This window comes from Cylas formicarius, unplaced genomic scaffold (genome assembly GCF_029955315.1).
Source record: "Cylas formicarius isolate icCylForm1 unplaced genomic scaffold, icCylForm1.1 PGA_scaffold_1__22_contigs__length_36826433, whole genome shotgun sequence".
In the NCBI taxonomy this organism is placed as follows: Eukaryota; Metazoa; Arthropoda; class Insecta; order Coleoptera; family Brentidae; genus Cylas; species Cylas formicarius.
In genome coordinates, this window is record NW_026844264.1 from 15,628,657 (window position 1) to 15,648,531 (window position 19,875).

The window sequence follows — 19,875 nt, forward strand, 5'->3', positions numbered from 1 at the left end:
GGTGACATGGGTTTTGCAATTGAGTTATATAATAGTGAAACTTAACAAACTATATTATATTCGGTGACCATTAGGCGACCTGGATTATATCCACTAAAAAAATAATTGCTATTAAAATTCTTATTAGCAATCAAATTCCCCGTAAATTTGTATGATAGGGTGCAGGTGCAAATATTTTTTATTATTAATTAAATAATTATTAATATTTAAGTAAATCATTAATCAGAATTAGGAGCCTTTCATATACTTATTTATTTGCATTTAAAAATGTTAATGCATGCCGAATGAAATTTTGCTGTCAAGTTGGCCATGGATTCTAGTATCGACGGTTCATCGTAAGTTATGTCATTTTCATAATTAAAAAACGTTGCAAAATAAAACTGTGTTAATAGAATCATTATAACAATAAGCATTGACAAATCCTCACAAGAAGATAAACAGAACAAGTAGGCTTTGGACTGTCAAGTCAGATTGACGCTAAAAATATTTCATTTGACACATATCTAGATCAATATTATCTGTAGTTAAAAGAAAAGAAATCATGTCGTTGCATGATGGAATAGATGTAGCGGAACTGTTGCCAGCCTATTATTGTAATAACTTCCGCTCCAGCCAAGGCGTACCTTGGAGAGGTACAATGTTGTTTTTTTGTAAATTTCAGGCAAAATAGAAATACGGCTAATTATTATTTTCAGGTATTTGCACTCATTTTGTTGCCGTAGCATGTGCGGTGGTGATGTGTCTTGGGGGGTTTTATTGTAAGCATTAATTATTTATTCCAAGTGCATCAATTTTAAAGCCGATTTTAGATTACCAAAATTTTTACGAGCCATACGACAGGCATATCCGCGATGAAGAAATGACCACAAGCCGTTCTACAGGTTTTGCCAACCTAGCAAGTTTTCAAAGTGTTAAGGAATCGAATAGTTTACTTCTCGATAATTTAAAAAGTGACGTTAATTTACTAAGAGAGCAAATAGATAGTATTGATATGTGGAGGTAAGTAGATAAATTCGCAGCTATCTATAAACATATATGCTTAGACTGGGTTCTAACGATTGCGTGTTGTGAGAAAGAAAGGAAAAAACAAAAAGAACATATGAAAAAAGTTATGGCACTGAGATAAATCATCTGGCTCTTAGACAATATAGTCGTCCTACTACCGTAAAAATTAATACACCTTAGGTGGTAGGATAAATAATTAAATATTAAAATTAAAATAAATATTACACGAACTTTTTTTTTAAATTGGCAATTCTTCGTTATAAGGTCATATGTATTTACGTAATTATTTATGTCACTTGACGAAACTTATGTATCTGTGTCAATATTTTTCTTAAAAAGCTACTAGCTTGCACCGCCAGTTAGTATGATTGAAATTATGTAGCTTCTATAGAAGTAAAAATAAAAGATTGTATATGCTCATTACAACATGCATCATTTATGAGTTACTTTGTATTATCCTTTTTTAATATAAACCTAAATATTCATGTATCCTTAAGCAGATCGTAAATTTCTTGAAACATTTGTGATGTAAAATAATTAATTTCATATTGCATTGAAATGTGTGAACTTTTTACTGGAAAAAGGATCTTTCACCTTTAATTTTTCAAGAAAACTTCCACAGGCTGCTGTAATACTTTTGACAAAACTTCTGGATTCCTCCTGTGTCGGTTTTTGCTGAGTTGAATTTGCTGATGTTTCGCCAATTATCCTGTTGGCTTCTTCAGAGCTTGACTGAAACTGAAACTGTCAGTCTGAGTCGAGCTGATGATTGGCGAAACATCAGCAAGTTCGACTCAGCAAAAACCGACGCAGGAGGAATACAGAAGTTATGTAAAAAGTATCTTCCACCTTTATTTGTTAAAATCTTTTTAAAAAGATTTGGTATACTAAGCATACCAGTCCATATTTTTAATAGGTATACTTTTCTGTATAGTTTATGTTGGTTCTAGAATCAAATTCGAAAAATTGATGGATTCAAAAAATACAGGAGAAATAAATGTAGAAGCAATGATCGAGCATGCTTTAACCATATTTAGTTCCGACGAAATTGGTTTACCCGGTGAGACCGCGATTTAAAATACTATTTTCTTTCTCGAACTTTACCGTCTGTCAAATTTTGTACGAAATTTATGTTGCCCCATCAGATCACGCGGCTTACTATGCCGGAGGATCCATCGCCCAGATATCCAAAAACACGCACCCTTATCCAACGCACAAGCCGCTCTCGCTCTTTAATCTCGTCCAATTGGACGTATTGAGCAGTCCCGAAGAGATATTAAGACCTTGCACGTTGCCCGGCAGTTGTTTTGCTTTTCGGGGATCCACAGGCAGCATCAGAGTACGACTGGCGGCGGAGATAGAGGTTTGGGGAGTTACTGTAGGGCACGCGTCGCGGATCCTGGTAGGATCGGATGGAATGGCTAGTGCCCCAAAAGATTTTGAAGTATATGTAAGCAAAATTCGTATCGTTAAAGTAAATCCAGAAATATTGTGACTAGCTTAAGGTCCACAAAATATCAATTATTATAAACTTACTATGCTACACTATATGAAGGTTCAAAAACAGATGGAAACAAAGTCAAACTTATAAAAGCTCTATTATGTTCAACAGCTGTTATTACAACCAGAATAGTTTCTTAATTCGTCAAAAAATATAAGTACGTACGTACGTAATTCCTTGCTTGAATACATTGCTCGCATGCGCATTACCTGCCTCAATGTCAGAAATCTGGTAAATATTATAAAGCTCTAATAATCTACACTAATGCACTCCCAAAACCAATTATTGAGGTAAAAATGATTTAACTAAGCATCCATGCGGAAAATCTTGCTGCATAAATTAAGCTAATAATTTATATATAGGGATTTAGAGACGATTTCGATGCTCACGGGACATTCATGGGAAGCTTCACGTACGACTACACGTCGAAACAACATCAGACATTTCCTATGGTAAAAAACCATACTCGCGATAAACTCTTCGGGTTGGTCGAATTAAGAGTTATGAGTAATTACGGAAATGAAGAATTTACTTGCATTTATAGATTTAGAGTGCATGGGAGAAGGGAATTGGGAAAAACTGGATCAGCAAGAAAGTGTTGTAACTAGGTTGTTGGGGCGAATTTTTTATTGTAATAAGAATTAATAATTTTGTGACTCGAATATACTTACTTTATAGAAATTAAACTGTTCAAAAAATCATGATGGTATTATTAGTTATTGGATATGACGTAGCATATCTCCAAATGAAATTCGATAAGTAGATATTATGCATTCAACATCAAATTCTAAATGCACTTTTTTTCTTGGCAATGATTCGATAGAAGAATTGTTTAAATTAATGAAGATTAAATGTTGCTAAAATGAAACTATAATTTGGCAATAAACCTTCGGGTGGTCATCTTTATTTGTTGTCATTAAAATTTCAAAGTTGTGTTCATGTTGAAGTAAATCTGTCACCAATAACATGGACAGTGAAAGTTCTTTAAAATAAAAGCATCTCTATGGCCCTAACCAATACTCTTGATAACGAATATCTGTTTTTTAGACATTTCGAATATCTCCTTCAGATTATATTCACGCTTAGTGAAATTCGTTTTTGGTGTCCGAGGTATCCAATATCGACTGGCACTCGACCTAGATCGAGAACTGGAACTACCATCAAAGCAAGGACAGAAATTTAGGAAAACGTTATTTAGCAAGTCGTAGCTGGGCGGGGCAAGTTCGATGCGTAGCGCGATGCGGCTTTGTAATTCAAAAAGCTGGCTCTTCACGGTTTCTTGTCCAGAGGAACGCAAAATCGATGTAATTGTATTGTGCATACCTCCTAAATACAGCTTCTTTTACATCTCGGCCGAACTTCAAAGTTACGACAAACTTCAAACTTTGGTGGATATTAAAATTTTTACTTGTTTTCTGAAATAGGCAGTATGTCGTAATAGTAAATGACGTCATCGCGTCTAGATTGAGGGCGAGAAATGCCGATTTTCATTTAGATTTTTTCAAATATCTCGAATAGAGTAAATACAAAAATTGCAATTCTCGATGTGGCCTATAACACTATTTGCGAATTTTCATTTACAGCTAAAAATTTTAGGATGAGAAAGGTTTTTTTAGATTTGTCTCCATATTTGAAAACCCCTGTATATAATCGAAAAAACGCTTGAGCTAAAGGTTATAGTCCGGGATCTGCCGAGTATCCTGGCTCAAGAATTTTTTCTGATCGGCTAAATAGTTTCTTTTCTAGAAGGTAAAAAAAAACAAAAGAAAATTTCAAACTCTATGTGTGTCAAAGGACACTTATCGTGCTTCATACAATGTCCAAAACACAGTCGAAAATCTAAAAAAAAAGATGAACGCCGTGGTTTGATCGGACTCAATTTTTTACTGGTTTATGTGGGACCTATCGTTGCCGAGATGTAAGTTTTGTTGGTTTTCGTTCATCACATATCAATACACTTTTAAAACCGGAACTGATTACTTGGAGCGGGAGTAGTAGAATTATGATAGAATTATAAATGATGGATTTACATAATGTCTTTATTTTAAAAAAGGGGATTGTTGCTGAAGTCAGTTAGTTAACAAAGGTATGGGCGCGGGAGATATCACTAAAAACTCAGTTTTTGCAATCACTTCTTGATCTTTGATATCCGTTTTTATGTCAAACTCTTCCAATTTAATATGCTTTTTTTTCTTGCCTGGCTTGTGCTTTGCACCTTTCTCCTTGGGTGTTAAAATGTGAGTAACTGAATGGCTTTTTAAAGTAGAGCTTTGGGAAAAGTTTTTGCCACAAATGTGACACACATAGGGTCGTTCGCCTGTGTGAATTCTTTCATGTTTGGTTAGCAGAGTCCTTGTGGTGAAAGCCCTCGAACAAGTGGTGCAAGAGTATGGTTTTTCTCCGGTATGACTCCGCAGGTGTACCGTAAGTTGTCCTAAAAGACGACTAAGTGCTGAACAGTTTTCATATTACTGAGTTTGAATTACCTGTTTTGGACATTCTTTTGCCGCAAAGGGGACACACAACAGATTTTTCACCGCTGTGGGTTCTACCATGACTCTTTAAATCTGCTGATTGTCTGAAAGCCATTCCACATACGTCACAAACGTAAGGTCGTTCATTGGTATGCTTTCTTATATGAACTTTTAATCTACCTACACAAAGAGAGTATTTATTTCGTAAATGAGATATATATGCAAGGTGTTTGAAAACTAATTCGAAGAACTAAACGAGATTGTTTATAAACTGTTATATAAACGTTGGCTCAAAAGTCGACCATTATCGCGCTACAAAAATAGTGGAAACATAATATATTTACTTTTTATCTTGAAAACCAAATTAGATAGGACAATAAAATATTACGAAAACATTACTATTATAGAAACTCATTTTGTACATACATTTTAATTTTTTTTAAATGTATGTACAAAATGAGTTTCTATAACAATTTTTTCATAAAACTTACAACTTAGAAATAAAATGTAAAGCATTGCACGTGCAATTTTTTGTTTTAATAATTTAGTTGGGTGCACTTGAATTTGGTAGCAACATTTATCAATTATTATTATAACTTAAATAATGTAGATGTGTGAGGGCAAACAAAAATAAAATTTTCGTACGCCTGTACATAAAATGCATATCTGCAATTTTTGCATTAATGTAATTCACCATTATTGAATTAAAACTGTTACTATTCAAACATTAAATGATTTTTGATTGAATTAGTCGTATTTTGTATTCAAACTAACTGAGCAATGACAAATACAGCAGTAAGAAGAAACACCTTAAGGAGTAATAGCCTCCCACTAGATTTTTTGATCCCATTTATCAATGGGCTTCGATTTAATTTCTTATTTAAAATCGGTAAATATTATTTAAAAAATATTAGACAAAAAAGTTTCAACAACATAAAAAAAGTCATTGTCTAAGTTTTTCCTTAAATTTAGTTGAGTAGAATGATTGGTGCAGTCTAGTCCAATCCCCTGACTAATTAAAAAAAAAAAGATAAAACATATACAGAAAGTGTTCTTTTCTACTGCCGTATGTAAAATACCCAATTACCCACCGATCTAGCGTGCGAGAAGTGTCACTTTACCAAGTCAGTTTCGTTTCCCATGAATCCGCACGGATTTGGGAGCAATCGGATGTTTTCGGAGATATTTCCCATGCTTTGAATTTTGACGTTTGCCAGTTCTGACGGTCATGTCAGTGAATGTATCCGTGTTGTTTTATGAAAATGGACCCAAAAACTAACGGGCGTAGAAAAAGTATAGTATGCAACACGTCCCGTAAACCTTTTAACTCACTCGTTTATTAAAAATTCGCTTCGCTACGCTCCGCTCGTGTCAAATAAACTCGTGAGTCAAATGCCGTTTACCGCACTTTTTGTATAATATACTATTTTATACTCCCGTCTGTAAAATACCTCATTACCCACCGATCTAGCGTCCGGGAAGTCACTTTATCAAGTCAGTTTTGTTTCCTATGAATCCGAGCCACTTCGGACATTTCCGTGATTTTATCGCAGGGATTTGGGAGCAATCGGATGTTTTCGGAGATATTTCCTACGCTTTGAATTTTGACGTTTGTCTATTCTGACGATTACGTCGGTGAATGTATTCGTGTTGTTTTACGAAAATGGACCCAAAAACTAACGGTCGTAGAAAAAGGATAGTATGCAACACGTTCGTCAACTTTTTGTTTCGTTTATTAAAAACTCGTGAGTCAAATGCCTTTTACCACACTTGTTGCATAATATACTATTATAGTAGTAATCCTTCTTTAATATTTTATTGCTCTATATACTTTTGTTTTTAAGATAAGAAATAAAAACATTTTTCCCTAATGGTTGACCTTTGACCCAACATTTATAAAGCAAACTACTCCTTATTTATTGTTTTACCGTGTCTTGGTATATATTTTGAAACATTCTATACATATATTGATTATCAGCAAAATCATTTCAAATAATTTTTGTCTGTTGTTCCATAAAGTTTTGAAATATTTGCAAGTATGAATAGAATAAGTAAATCTTACTTTGTGACATAAAACTCTCTTGGCATTCTCCACATTTGAATGGTTTGTAACCTGTATGTGTTCTCTGATGATAATGAAGAGTCCCAATCTGTCGAAAACCTTTGCCGCATGACGGACAGAGGTAGGGCTTCTCCCCAGTATGCAGTTTCATGTGCTCCATTAAAGCACTTGGATATAAAAATTCTTTTTTACAATCTGTACAGATGTGCACCTTTTTTGAATAATCTTCGTCATGCACCTTCATGTGACGACGCAAACTTTCAGATGTTAAACATCCTAAAACGGCAATGGCACAAGCTGTTTGAATGAAAGCACATAACATACAAACCTTTATCACATTTTGGGCAAGGATGCGGCTTAACATCAGAATGTTTAAACTCATGTTGCTTAAGAAGATATTCAAAAATAAAATGCTGGCCACATATTTTGCAGTCAAATTTCTTTTCTTCATTTTTGGTATGAGACCTTAAATGTACATTAAGATGCACTTCTTTCAAAAATGATTGAAAGCATTGGACACATTTGAAAGGTTTTGAATCATCATGAGTTTTTTGGTGACTCAAAAATTTGCTCTTGTTACTAAAACTCATACAACATACTAAACATTTGTATTTCTCCCTAAATTGCGGTGTTAGTTCTTTTTCCACTATAGAATGTGCATTTTGTTTCAAATTCCATTCGTGGTTTGAAGCTTCTGATATATCATTAATTCCATTACCAATATGATGATTAATATTTTCACAAGACTTTCTATGCACCTCACTATTGTCCCCACTTTCTTGTTGAGAGAAAACGGCAACCACAACATAATACTAAATCATAATTTACATTACTTTCTGCTTGGTCATCTTCAACTTCAGTATCATCGTGCAGTGCCTCTTCCTCAATTTTACGGAATTCCCTTCTGGTTTCTTCCATTTTTAATAATTCGTCTGATTTGATGCAAACTTTAGCAAAATAAAAAGCAGATTTGACTGCATCATTGCACTCAATGCAAATTCTATCAGGAAGGAATTCACCCCTCATAATCTATAATCCATAAGCACGAATTAATAGAATTCTGAGGTATCACTGGATAATATACTAACCTTTAAATCTGTTATTTTCTCTACAAAATTTATAACCCGAACTTCATGGGGACGTAAAAACAGATCGAACAAGTCTAACATTTCTTTTGAATCCTTCAAACAAAATCTACAGCTCATTTCATAAGGTACGTTCATTGTTATCCAAGCAACAAATTATTAAATAAATATTCAAATACATCTCCACCAACAACCATCAAATTATCTATTTCTTCTTCCTAACTTCAAGGGACCAAAGATGCTAGGATCAAATCACAACTACCACTTTTTACATCTTTCTCTGTTTATGTTAGTTTTGCCCCAACTGTGGTTGCGATAAATCTACATTAAATGTTCATATTTTATAATTGTTTTTATTGTAAATACAAAAATTAAAAAAATAATATGCTCAAGTCTCGGCTGTATCAAAAACTTTTAAAAGTAGATATGGGAAAAATATGTCGGTTCTGTATGAAGGAAGCTGGCAGTATGAAAGAAATTAAAGGAAAGAAAATATCCAATATGATTTTTAATTGTTCCAGTGTTCAGGTAGTATGTAAAAATTTGAGCGAATTTTTATTCTTACGTAAACAAATTACAGATTTCTGAAAGCAACAGATTGCCAAATAAAATTTGTAATACATGCTTTCGACTGTTGACTTTGCTCTACAATTTTAACAGAAAAATACTACAGGTGGAGAGAATGTTACAAGATTTCATCAAGCATCAACACTATTATAATGAATGCCAAAAAAGGGATATAATTAATATAGCTTTAGATGAAGCTGACATTCATACTAATTTGGTTGATTCTGTGTCATTAGTAACAAAAGACAATATTGCACCTAGTTTGCCAAAACACTCTGAACCTACAATATTGCACCTAGTTTGCCAAAACACTCTGAACCTATTTTGGAAAACTTGGACTTGGAATTGTTGAACTATGAATTGAATAAGGATGTATTATCGTATGAACTACCACCTCTAGTGCCATTAGGCTCCAATGAAAGCAACTTAGATAAAAACTCTATCAATTTAAATTGTAAAACAGTGGAGGGTATCACCCATAGTGCCCTACCACCTTTGGTGCCGATAAAGCCCTCAGTGGATTTGAAACTTTTGCAAACTGTAATGGAGAGTCCGAATCTGAAATTCAATTGCAGTTTATGTAATCAGGAGTTTATTTCTATTCTTGAATTACGAAATCACAAGTTAGAAAGGTGCAAAAGTCAGAATACCTTAGAATGCAACATCTGTCAAAAACAATTTAAGGAATCAAAAAAATTAATTAATCACTTAAAGGGACATAAAATGACAAGAGATCATGAATGTAAAATTTGTGGTAAAAGATATCCAAATCCTAGCACTTTTAAGGTACACTTTCGTACCCATACAGGAGAACGACCTTATAAGTGTCAACTGTGTAATAAAGGATTTGTTAGATGGGCTGGTGTGATTAATCATATGAAGACTCATGAAGCTCAAAAGCCATTCAAATGTGAAACTTGTGGCAAGGCTTTTAAAATACAATCAAATTTGGAAAGACATAAATTGTTACACTCAGGACGGTATCCATATTGTTGTAGCTTTTGTGGAAAAACTTTCAACCAATCTGATCATTTGAAAGTACATACTCGAACTTACCACACCAACGAGAGACCTTTCCTTTGTAATGAATGTGGCAAGGGCTTTGTTAGCTCGTCGCGACTAAAAAGGCACATGTGGGTACATTCAGGCTACAAACCCTATGCTTGCCAGCAATGTCCAAAATCATATTCAAATTCCATCGACTTGAAGATTCATAAAAGGGCACATGGCGCAAAAACTGAAGAAGGAAAAAAGTACTGCTGTCATCAGTGCAATATGAAATTTTATCACCCATGTAGGTTGCATCGGCATATGAAAACTCACGAAAAGCAATGCTCATACTGTGGCAAATATTTTAGAAATATTAGCTTTTTAAACAATCATATGAAAAACATTCATAATAATGTCAGCGAGGAAGCATAAAAAGGAATAGTTAAACAATTTTTTTATGTTGGAATGTGTTTTGTATTTTTTAACATTTACAATTTGTGTAAGTCAATTTTCTTTATGTTGACATGTGATAGGGCTCAGTTTTCAAATCGCCGGTATTTACCATCATTTGGATATTTACAGTTACAGTTGGATACTATGTAATTAAATACCCATTTTAATTATCTATTTCTCACTTCTTGTAGCGTGTTTACAGTAATGAAAACCTCTACCACATTCTTGAAATTTTGAGTGTTGCACATATATATATATATATATATATATATATATATATATATATATATATATATATATATATATATATATATATATATATATATATATATATATATATATATATATATATATATATATATATATATATATATATATATATATATATATATATATATATATATATATGATGACACTATATTCCGGGATATCATCCGTTCGCTCGTTGAACTCCGACTGGAATCCTGCAGACGTTTCGCCAAAATCTCACTTGGCATCTTCAATGCTCGCGCTCCGAAAACACTTCGAACACTGTTATATATATATATATATATATATATATATATATATATATATATATATATATATATATATATATATATATATATATATATATATATATATATATATATATATATATATATATATATATATATATATATATATATATATTTTCACGTATTGATTCACAGATGGAAAAATGTGGTGACACTATATTCCGGGATATCATCCGTTCGCTTGTTGAACTCCGACTGGAATCCTGCATCCGACTGGAATCCTGCAGACTGTGTTCGAAGTGTTTTTGGAGCGCGAGCATTGAAGATGCCAAGTGAGATTTTGGCGAAACGTTTGCAGGATTCCAGTCGGAGTTCAACAAGCGAACGGATGATATCCCGGAATATAGTGTCATCACATACATACATACATATATATATATATATATATATATATATATATATATATATATATATATATATATATATATATATATATATATATATATATATATATATATATATATATGATGACACTATACTCCGGGATATCATCCGTTCGCTCGTTGAACTCCGACTGGAATCCTGCATCCGACTGGAATTCTGCAAATCCTGCATCCGACTGGAATCCTGCAGACGTTTCGCCAAAATCTCACTTGGCATCTTCAATGCTCGCGCTCCGAAAACACTTCGAACACTGGGGTTTTCGGAGCGCGAGCATTGAAGATGCCAAGTGAGATTTTGGCGAAACGTCTGCAGGATTCCAGTCGGATGCAGGATTTGCAGAATTCCAGTCGGATGCAGGATTCCAGTCGGAGTTCAACGAGCGAACGGATGATATCCCGGAGTATAGTGTCATCACATTTTTCCATCCGTGAATCAATACGTGAGAATATATATATATATATATATATATATCTAAAAGATCTGCCAGCGACCATATTGGTTGTTGAACGCCACAACGTCGTTGGTTAAAAACGAGATTGTTGATTGACATGTTGAAGGGATCTCAAAATAAGAGCCTCTATAACTGTAGTACCTACATGGTTCTTACCTACTGATAAAACAGGCCTCTTTTGGATCCAATATCAAAAAATGTTGATGCGCATGGGTACGTCTTTTCAAATCTTGCTTTCAGCCAATCAGGTTTTTTCAGGAAATAACAGTTTAATTGTGCGAAGATCGTTGTTCAAAAGAGGGCTTAAAGTACAGGTTAATTTGTGAAATTTAGCAGCATGTATGGGAGGATGTCACAGCCTGCACTATGTATATCAATTTTGCCTTATTATCTAATGGCTGTTCAAAAACTGCAAAAGCTACAAAGTAACAACCAAAAATAAATTTTGCATTCTGTAAATCCGTTGTATTGGTTTCAAGATCTTGTTACTGAATTTTGAAATATCCCATATACCACAAAAATTTTAAAATAACTAACACCAATATATGTTATTTATTTCAACTAGATATGGATCAACCTAGGATTTATAACTCAAGTGTTCATTTCATTTGCTATTTTTTATGGATTGGAATGATTTTACAATAAATGATAAAAAAAATGAATTGGATGACCTGTACCTAATTAGATAAAAAAATAACTTAAGGTGGGTAAATCTACAATTGATGAGATTCAACAAAACTTTCTAAAATAATAAATACACACCAATACTACATCACTCATTGATTATTTCCCGCTTGAATTTCATCAATGCAACTAACTTCCTCTCGGAATTCAAGTGTACCTTTTTGTGAGTTTTTAGAGCTGAGCTTTGCCTGAATGGCTGTCCGCACTCATCACAGATATATGGCTTTTCGCCAGTATGTATCCGCATATGGGATGTTAAATCATTGGACTGAGTAAATGCTTTGGAACAAAATGAACACAGATAGGGTTTTTCTCCAGTGTGGGTTCGTTTGTGACGAGCCAATATGCCAGATCTTGAAAAATTCATGTGACAAACATCACACTCATAAGGCTTTTCACCTGAATGGATCCGCTTGTGTTTTGTGAGGGAGCTGGATGTTGTGAACCCATGGTTGCAAACATTACAAACAAATGGTCGAGCCCCTTGAAATATACACTAATCAAAATAGGATTATTACCAAGATTTTTTTCTGTACCAGTATGTTTTCTGAGATGGGTGTTTAATTCTCCTTTGCTAGCAAACCCACTTCCACATGTGCTGCATAAATGTGCCTTTATCCCACTGTGCCGGACTGTGTGTTGTCTAAGATTGCCCAACTGATTGAAACCTTTTCCACATACTGAACATAAAAATGGCTTCTCACCGTTATGTGTTCTGAGGTGGTCTTTCAAATTGGAAATTTGATTGAAACCTAAAAAATATATTATCTACATCTCCCATTTGTTTCAGTTCTGCTGCAAAAAATGAATGAGATTTATTTTTTAATGAAATTAATATTAAGACAGGGATATATGCAAAAAATGTACTATCATCCTCACCTTTAAAGCATATCTTGCACAAATGAGGCTTAACTCCTGAATGAACTTTTAAGTGTGCACTTAATTGATTTCGTTTACTAAAATTTTTTCCACACTCCATGCACAAATGGTGTTTATTTGGTTTTTCTGAGTGAGTTTCCATGTGACGTTTGAGATTGGCCTCTTTTAAATAAATCATATTGCATTTTTGACAGGAAAATAATTGGACACAATCATCAGCCTTTAGTACTACAGTGTCATCTTCAGCCATACTAAATGTCCCATCAATTTCTACTTTTTCTTGTGGCATCTTATTGGCATGGGCAATTTTGTGCCTCATTAGTAAGTCATCTCGTGAAAACCTTTTAAAACAAACATCACATTCAAATTGCTTAGACTTTTCAGTGGTTTTTGGTAAAGATGTTTCAGCCGATTCCTCAGGAAATGCCGCTTCCACATCACTGTCATCATTTGGATAGTCAAAGTCCACAAAATCTTCTTCGAAAACTTTTGTTGTGTCCCTGGTTTTGTTTCCTACTGGGTTGCTAACTGAACTAGGAACTTTATCCCCAATATTTGACTTGGTTTGGGTTTCATTCATATCAAATAATTTTTTTTTTAACAATCTATCACTCTCTTCACATTTCAGTTTAAACAGATACATTGCAATTGTATCTTCGACACATGTATAACATATTTCTTCAGGTAAACCATCACCAAGAGTCATCTAAAAGTAATAACTATATTCCTCTGTAATCAAGATTTAATATTATTACCTGAACAAGGGTAAAAGAGGATAACATTTCTGATAGATGAATGGATATCCCTATTTTGTCTAACTGAACCGACATGAAGATCGTCTGAAATTCTCCTTCTTCAGTCAAACAAACTCTACAAATTGAAGAATTGTGGCTTTTACTCCATTCTTCCATTTCTAAACAAAAAGAAAAAGTTTGTTTTTAGAAAAACTTTTGACAATCAATCGTTTCCCAAAATTATCTTCTTCTTTTTGAGAAAATTTATTATTGGCAAACCTGAAATAAAATAATGGTCGGTTAGAGACAAGACAAGGGAACTTTGAGCTTGGTTCATTACTTAATGTCGGTAATAGTCTAAGTTGCTTAACAAAAAAAACTGAGTATTTTACTTTTATCCATTCGAGATGAGGTATTCGCATTATTTTATAAGAAAGGATATTTTTTTAAAGAAATAGAGCAAAGCATAAAATCTTTAATGTTCAACACACAAAAATGAATGATTAGAATTTTCAGAACAAACTGCAGAGTAAACTGACGAACAAAGATTAAAAAACGAAGAAACGGCGCGAATTTCTAAACAATAAAATCTTACATAGCCTAACCTTAATTTGTATAATTATCAACGACTGTTTAGTTGGTTTATTCGTTTATTTTAAACATGACTATTATTCATGAACCTTTACGATACGCTCATGAAGAAGGACACACGGATGTATGTTATGCCCATGACGGAGAGTAAATATGAATAAATTACTTAATTCAAATATACCTATATATTCCACACTTGTTCTTTTAGATCTTTTGTAACATGTGGGGCTGATGGCGACATTAGAATCTGGTCTATCCATAATAGCGATGATCCACATCATGTTTGTATTGGTGAATGGGCGCTTAGTGTTTGTCAGAAAGAAGATAAGTGGTATGTTGCAACCAGCAACAATGATATTCAAATTCTTTCGCATCCTGAAGGAAGTCGGGAAGGTGTTTTAGATCGGTACACTGCACCCGTTAATCAAATTGTAGTTTGTAAAAGTAGGAATATTGTGGCAGTCGCTTGTGAGGATATGGAGGTGAAATTACTAAACCTAGAAACAAAAACCAAAATTGGGATATTTACGGATTTGAGAGGACCTTGCTTGAGCGTCGCTATATGCCCAAATGGCAAGAAATTGGCGGCCGCGTCTGGAGATGGTAATCTGAGAGTTTGGGATGTTGAAAGTTCTCAGTTAGTGAAAGAAGTATCTTGTTTTCCAAAAACAAATAGCTTTGCAAATGCAAAATTATTATGTCGGATTGATTTTGATAAAGTCAATGGTAAATATTTAGCATATCCACATGAAACCAAGGTTGTGTTGCTTAATACCACTGATTGGTCAGAGCATTATTTAAACTGTGAGGATATTACTTCTCCGTACTCAATTGTACAGTTCTCTTCTTGTAATAAATATATGGTTGCCTCTTCTATTGAGGGGGATTTTGTGATATGGGAGGTATTAACTAAACAGATAATTAAAATTAGCAAACATGAAAAAGGCTTGTCTATTTGTGGGCTTATGTGGAATCCTAAAAACAATGGAGAAATTGTCTATACTGATGTGGAAGGTCAGTTGGGAATCATGTCAAAATGTTTGTTAAGTGAAGAAAGTACAATAAGCAAAGTTGTGGATGAGGATGGCTTCATGGAAAATGAAGTTAACTTTGAAGATGTGCAGTTTGAAGATGATGAAGACAATGACAATGTTGTATCGGTTGAGAAACTTAAACAACAATATTTGGGCAGGTAAGGTATTATCTACTGCAATATTTAAAACTAGATTTGTACCAATGGGATTTAAGTTTTTAATGGGAATCAATTATAGAGAGAGAATAATACATATTAATTGAATACTTTAAATGCATTTATGGGATTTAGTTTTAATTGAGGAGATTAACCATACTATATCAAAAATTGTGACAGTATTTCATAGTAATTTCAATGATTTCCACATAGAATATTGTATTATTATTAACTCGCTATCCTAAATTCACAGCTACTAAGACTCAAAAATTTCTATGGTGGGAGTAGGAGTGAAGGAATTATAATTACCGTTAATAATAATTGTCATAATTGAAAGATTTATTTGGCTAGTTTACCAAAAATAGGTATTATGTTATATGTTAATAGATCGACCAATATAATGGAAAATATTTTTTAACTTTATTTTTGTGTTAAATAAGTAATATTTTAAGTTCGGGATTTTGAAAATGTTGCATTTTTAGCTAGTTTTGGTGGAATTTCTGTATGTATAGGTTCATTTTATCCCATGTCAATGTTAGTTCGTAAAAAATTGTATTTAAATTGCGTAATTTTTGACATTTAGTTTGGCAAACGGTATTTTTTTCTAAAATTTGAACCAAAAAGAGACAGAAATAAAGAAAACTTTACTACATAATTTTACCTGCTTTTGATCTTTAACTGCATCAGAAGGGCTTCAATAGGGTCTGTAAAAATTAGTTGTCCTCGTAATACACAGAATTCAATCTTGTTGGCAAAACTTGCATTTGTTTTTACAAAAATTTTCCTGCTATTTAAGAGTATCTATCAATCACATCCATACATTTTTGGTTTTGGTATGACTATATTAATTTTAACCGACAATTTCAAAAGATTTACATTTATTGAAAATTTAAAAAATTAAATTAACACTCATCATCTGGTAAATATGTTAAAAATGACTAATTTGTTTTCAATTTTTTTAAATCGCATGCTGGATTAAATATGTAAAAGAAGGTACAGAATTTGCTTTACCACCTGTATAAAATAAAGTATGCAAATTGGAGAACTTATATATAAATGTGACTAAGTTTTGTGATTATGTACCAGGTCGTGCTATTTTTTTATTTAAACTAGAAGATAAAGTTGTTTAAATTCACTTATACTTTTAAACTATTATACTTTTGTATTTTTATATATACAGGGCATTTGTGATTTTGTGGACAAATAGCAATTTTTTTATTACAAATGGAACACTTTGTATACAAGAAATTTTTGAATTCCTCGGTACTGTTTTGACATACGTAATATATCATAAGTAAATCATACCGTGTCTGTGAAATTTTAAATTTTATGTCAAAATTGACTTGTTTTATATTTTAAGTTGATTTACTTATAGAGTTGCTACTTTAGGGGTCTATGATATTGAAAAAATAAATAATAAAAATAAATAAATAAATAATAAAAAAAAGAGTAACACTTAGCGTAATGTTGCCCATTTCAAAAAGTTGGAAATATTAGTAAAAAAACGCAAACATAATGTAAAAATCCTATACCGTTTTTATGTTTTTGTATAGTTGGCTAAGATGATGAAAACGAAACATATGAAAATTAAAAAACAATCGAGCCCTACAGAAACGTTACTTTTTTGACATTCTATAAGTTTAGAAATCAATGTTTGACAGTTTTCTTGTGTGTATCCTTAATGATTCTCAAGACTCTGGAACAGGATTTCGAGACCGTCTAGTACTCTTAACTTAGTTTCAAAATTGAAATAATTTGGTTGATCATGCGGGATTGTCCATTTGAATTTTTAGTTTCGGTCAAAAATTTTTTTGTGAATTTAAACACCCTGAAATCCTAAAATGAATCGGCATATAAAAGCAAAATTCGTATGGATATTGAGGGCCTCCCGAAATTAGTGCGCCAAAGTATAACAGCATATTTTACGTTCAAAATAAGCCCTAGTTTTTTATATGAACATGAAATAAATGCATCTAAAAATTGTTTTTTAGGAAGTTCTAAAGCTTACCGTTTTAGTAATTTTAGCATGCTGACTCTGATTCTAAAATTATCAATATCAAATTTCAGCCAAGCGCGTAACTTTTGAGGGGTACAAGTAATAAACAAAAACTGCAATAACTTTTTTGTGTGTTCTTATAAAATCGCAAAGTTGCGTTCTGTTACCAGAAAAAGGTTCAAAAATCGAAAAATAGGCTAGGGAACCTTTCAAATTCCGTGTAGAGTGCTTACGCTTCGGTATTTATTTTCTATGATTACGGTTTTAATCTTAATATCAATTTAAAATGTGAGTGTTAACGGATACAAAATCTATTTTTAAAGCCAATTTCTACTTGATTGTAGCTAATGTTGAAAGAATAAAATTTTGCGGACAAGCATCTATTTGTAAAAAAAAATTTCCGTAGCCCAGAGTCGGAGTTAAAGGAATTTGATGAGCGATCATCTCGAGTTGCATCCCCGAGGCCTCGATCTCCCGAAGTGCCCTTGCAACCGCCATTCATGCCGGGATCCACTCCCGAACATCTTGATCCACGGTACTTCTGTTGGAATGAAGTGGGTATCGTCAAAAGCTACGGTAACAGTGCTGACGATGAGCTAGCTTCAAAGTCCATAGAGGTAGAGTTTCACGATGTTACATTTCATAATAGTATGATGATGCCAAACTATCAAGATTATACTATGGGTTGCCTAAGCAAAGGTGCTTTGGTAGTGGCAAATTCAAGCCAGCTAATCGTCGTACCCCTACTGGCTAGCACAAAGGATTGGATTCTCAAATTTGAGGAAAATGAAGAAGTCGTTTTAGTAGCAGCGTCGGAAAATTTGGTGTGCTGCGCTATGTCTAATTATATAGTGCGCATATGTTCCCTATATGGTACACAACGGGCGGTAGTTTCAATTCCGGGGCCCATAGTATCTATGGCTGCCTTTAAAACTACATTGTTGGTTGCTTATCATTTCGGCGGCATTAGAAATAATGATCAGTGTATCAATATAAAATTAATTACCGTTGATAAATCATCTGTAATCTCTAAAGATCTAGGCGCCTCATTGGGTCCAGAATCAACTCTTTCATGGTTGGGTTTTTCTGATGCCGGCACTCCAGCAATGGTGGACTCTCTTGGAATGCTAAACTTATATCCTCAAAACTGCAATGTGTGGATTCCATGCTGCGACTTTATTAAACACCGGAAAAGTCCTGGAGATGGTTTCTTTGTGACATCCATTTTCGAGTCCTACCAAGCGGTCACCGGTATTAAGTGCAAAGGCAGCATGTATCCGGTATTTATTCCTAGACCGACAGTCTGCGAGCTTCCTTTGGAACCACCATTTGTTGAGCCTAACACTGAGAAAACTCAGATGGAATCCAATCTATTCGCATGGTCCATTCTAAACGTGGCTGATATCGACAGAAAATACAAAGAAACAGCTTTGAAAACGTTCGCCTTAGCATGCAAAAACGATCTAGACCAGAGGGCATTTGAGTTCATGGAAATTATCGGCAATCCGCAAATTTTAAACTTGGGTTTAAAATACGCCACAAGGTTAGACAAAAGACGCCTGGCTGAAAAACTAACGGAACTTGCAGCTAAGTTAATTAACGAAGAAGATGAAACCGATGTACCAATCTCGGAAGTTCACACGCCTAATAATCAATCGGTTATCAAACCTCCAGCTATAAGAAGACTTACGCTTAGTTCTACTAAAAGGACTGTAAAAAAAAATGCTAAAACGAAAGACGAGAACGACGGTGGGTCCGTTGTGAATACTCAGGAGTCTTTATTCAATGAAGAAGGTGTTAGTGTTGTTGACAAGACTTTTTCTTCGCAAGGTTCTGAGCCAACCCAACACCGCACCCCCGACAATCCTTTCTTAAAGAGAGGTCACTCAAATAAAATGAACCCATTGAGTTTAACGGATACACTCGCCGGCGTAAATTACGCGAAAAACGATTTACAGGGCCGCGATAAAGTAGGCGAGAAAAGAAAACTTGGAGAAACGGAACCGGAAGAACGGAAAGGACATCAAAAGAAAATAAATAATTTTTTTGTAAAATGAAATTGCTTTTAATTATATTGTTATTTATAGAAGTATCTTTTTTATTTATGTAGCGTGACAAATACATCGTCCCGCAGTTATTTGTCTTTGTCTAGTTTGTAAATAATTTAATTACTTGCTTTGCTGTTTGAATAACAAGCTGAAGGTGCGAGATATTTACTTAGCTTGCCATTACCATATTTTTGGACACTTAGAGCTTAAGACAATTTGATAAAT

The 19,875-nt window shown here is 33.6% G+C and overlaps 3 protein-coding genes across 3 annotated transcripts; 2 read left to right on the forward strand and 1 right to left on the reverse strand.

Annotated features, from left to right (window-relative positions):
- The first annotated feature begins 529 nt into the window (after positions 1-529).
- On the forward strand, positions 530-3,115 carry LOC132697249 (SUN domain-containing protein 1-like). Its single transcript, XM_060662589.1, has 6 exons — positions 530-632; positions 696-758; positions 810-999; positions 1,956-2,065; positions 2,151-2,455; positions 2,869-3,115. The coding sequence occupies exons 1-6, from the start codon at positions 542-544 to the stop codon at positions 3,112-3,114; spliced, it is 1,005 nt and encodes a 334-aa protein (XP_060518572.1). The 5' UTR covers positions 530-541; the 3' UTR covers position 3,115.
- A 1,416-nt stretch (positions 3,116-4,531) lies between these two features.
- On the reverse strand, positions 4,532-14,060 carry LOC132696406 (zinc finger protein 271-like). The gene is made up of 9 exons (XM_060661218.1): positions 13,848-14,060; positions 13,093-13,798; positions 12,750-12,965; positions 12,306-12,696; positions 9,756-9,813; positions 7,371-7,854; positions 7,043-7,318; positions 4,993-5,160; positions 4,532-4,940 (listed from the first exon to the last, which is right to left on the reverse strand). The coding sequence occupies exons 1-9, from the start codon at positions 14,001-14,003 to the stop codon at positions 4,576-4,578; spliced, it is 2,820 nt and encodes a 939-aa protein (XP_060517201.1). The 5' UTR covers positions 14,004-14,060; the 3' UTR covers positions 4,532-4,575.
- A 144-nt stretch (positions 14,061-14,204) lies between these two features.
- On the forward strand, positions 14,205-19,800 carry LOC132697515 (WD repeat and HMG-box DNA-binding protein 1). Its single transcript, XM_060663118.1, has 3 exons — positions 14,205-14,564; positions 14,626-15,609; positions 18,009-19,800. The coding sequence occupies exons 1-3, from the start codon at positions 14,488-14,490 to the stop codon at positions 19,657-19,659; spliced, it is 2,712 nt and encodes a 903-aa protein (XP_060519101.1). The 5' UTR covers positions 14,205-14,487; the 3' UTR covers positions 19,660-19,800.
- The last annotated feature ends 75 nt before the right edge of the window (positions 19,801-19,875 follow it).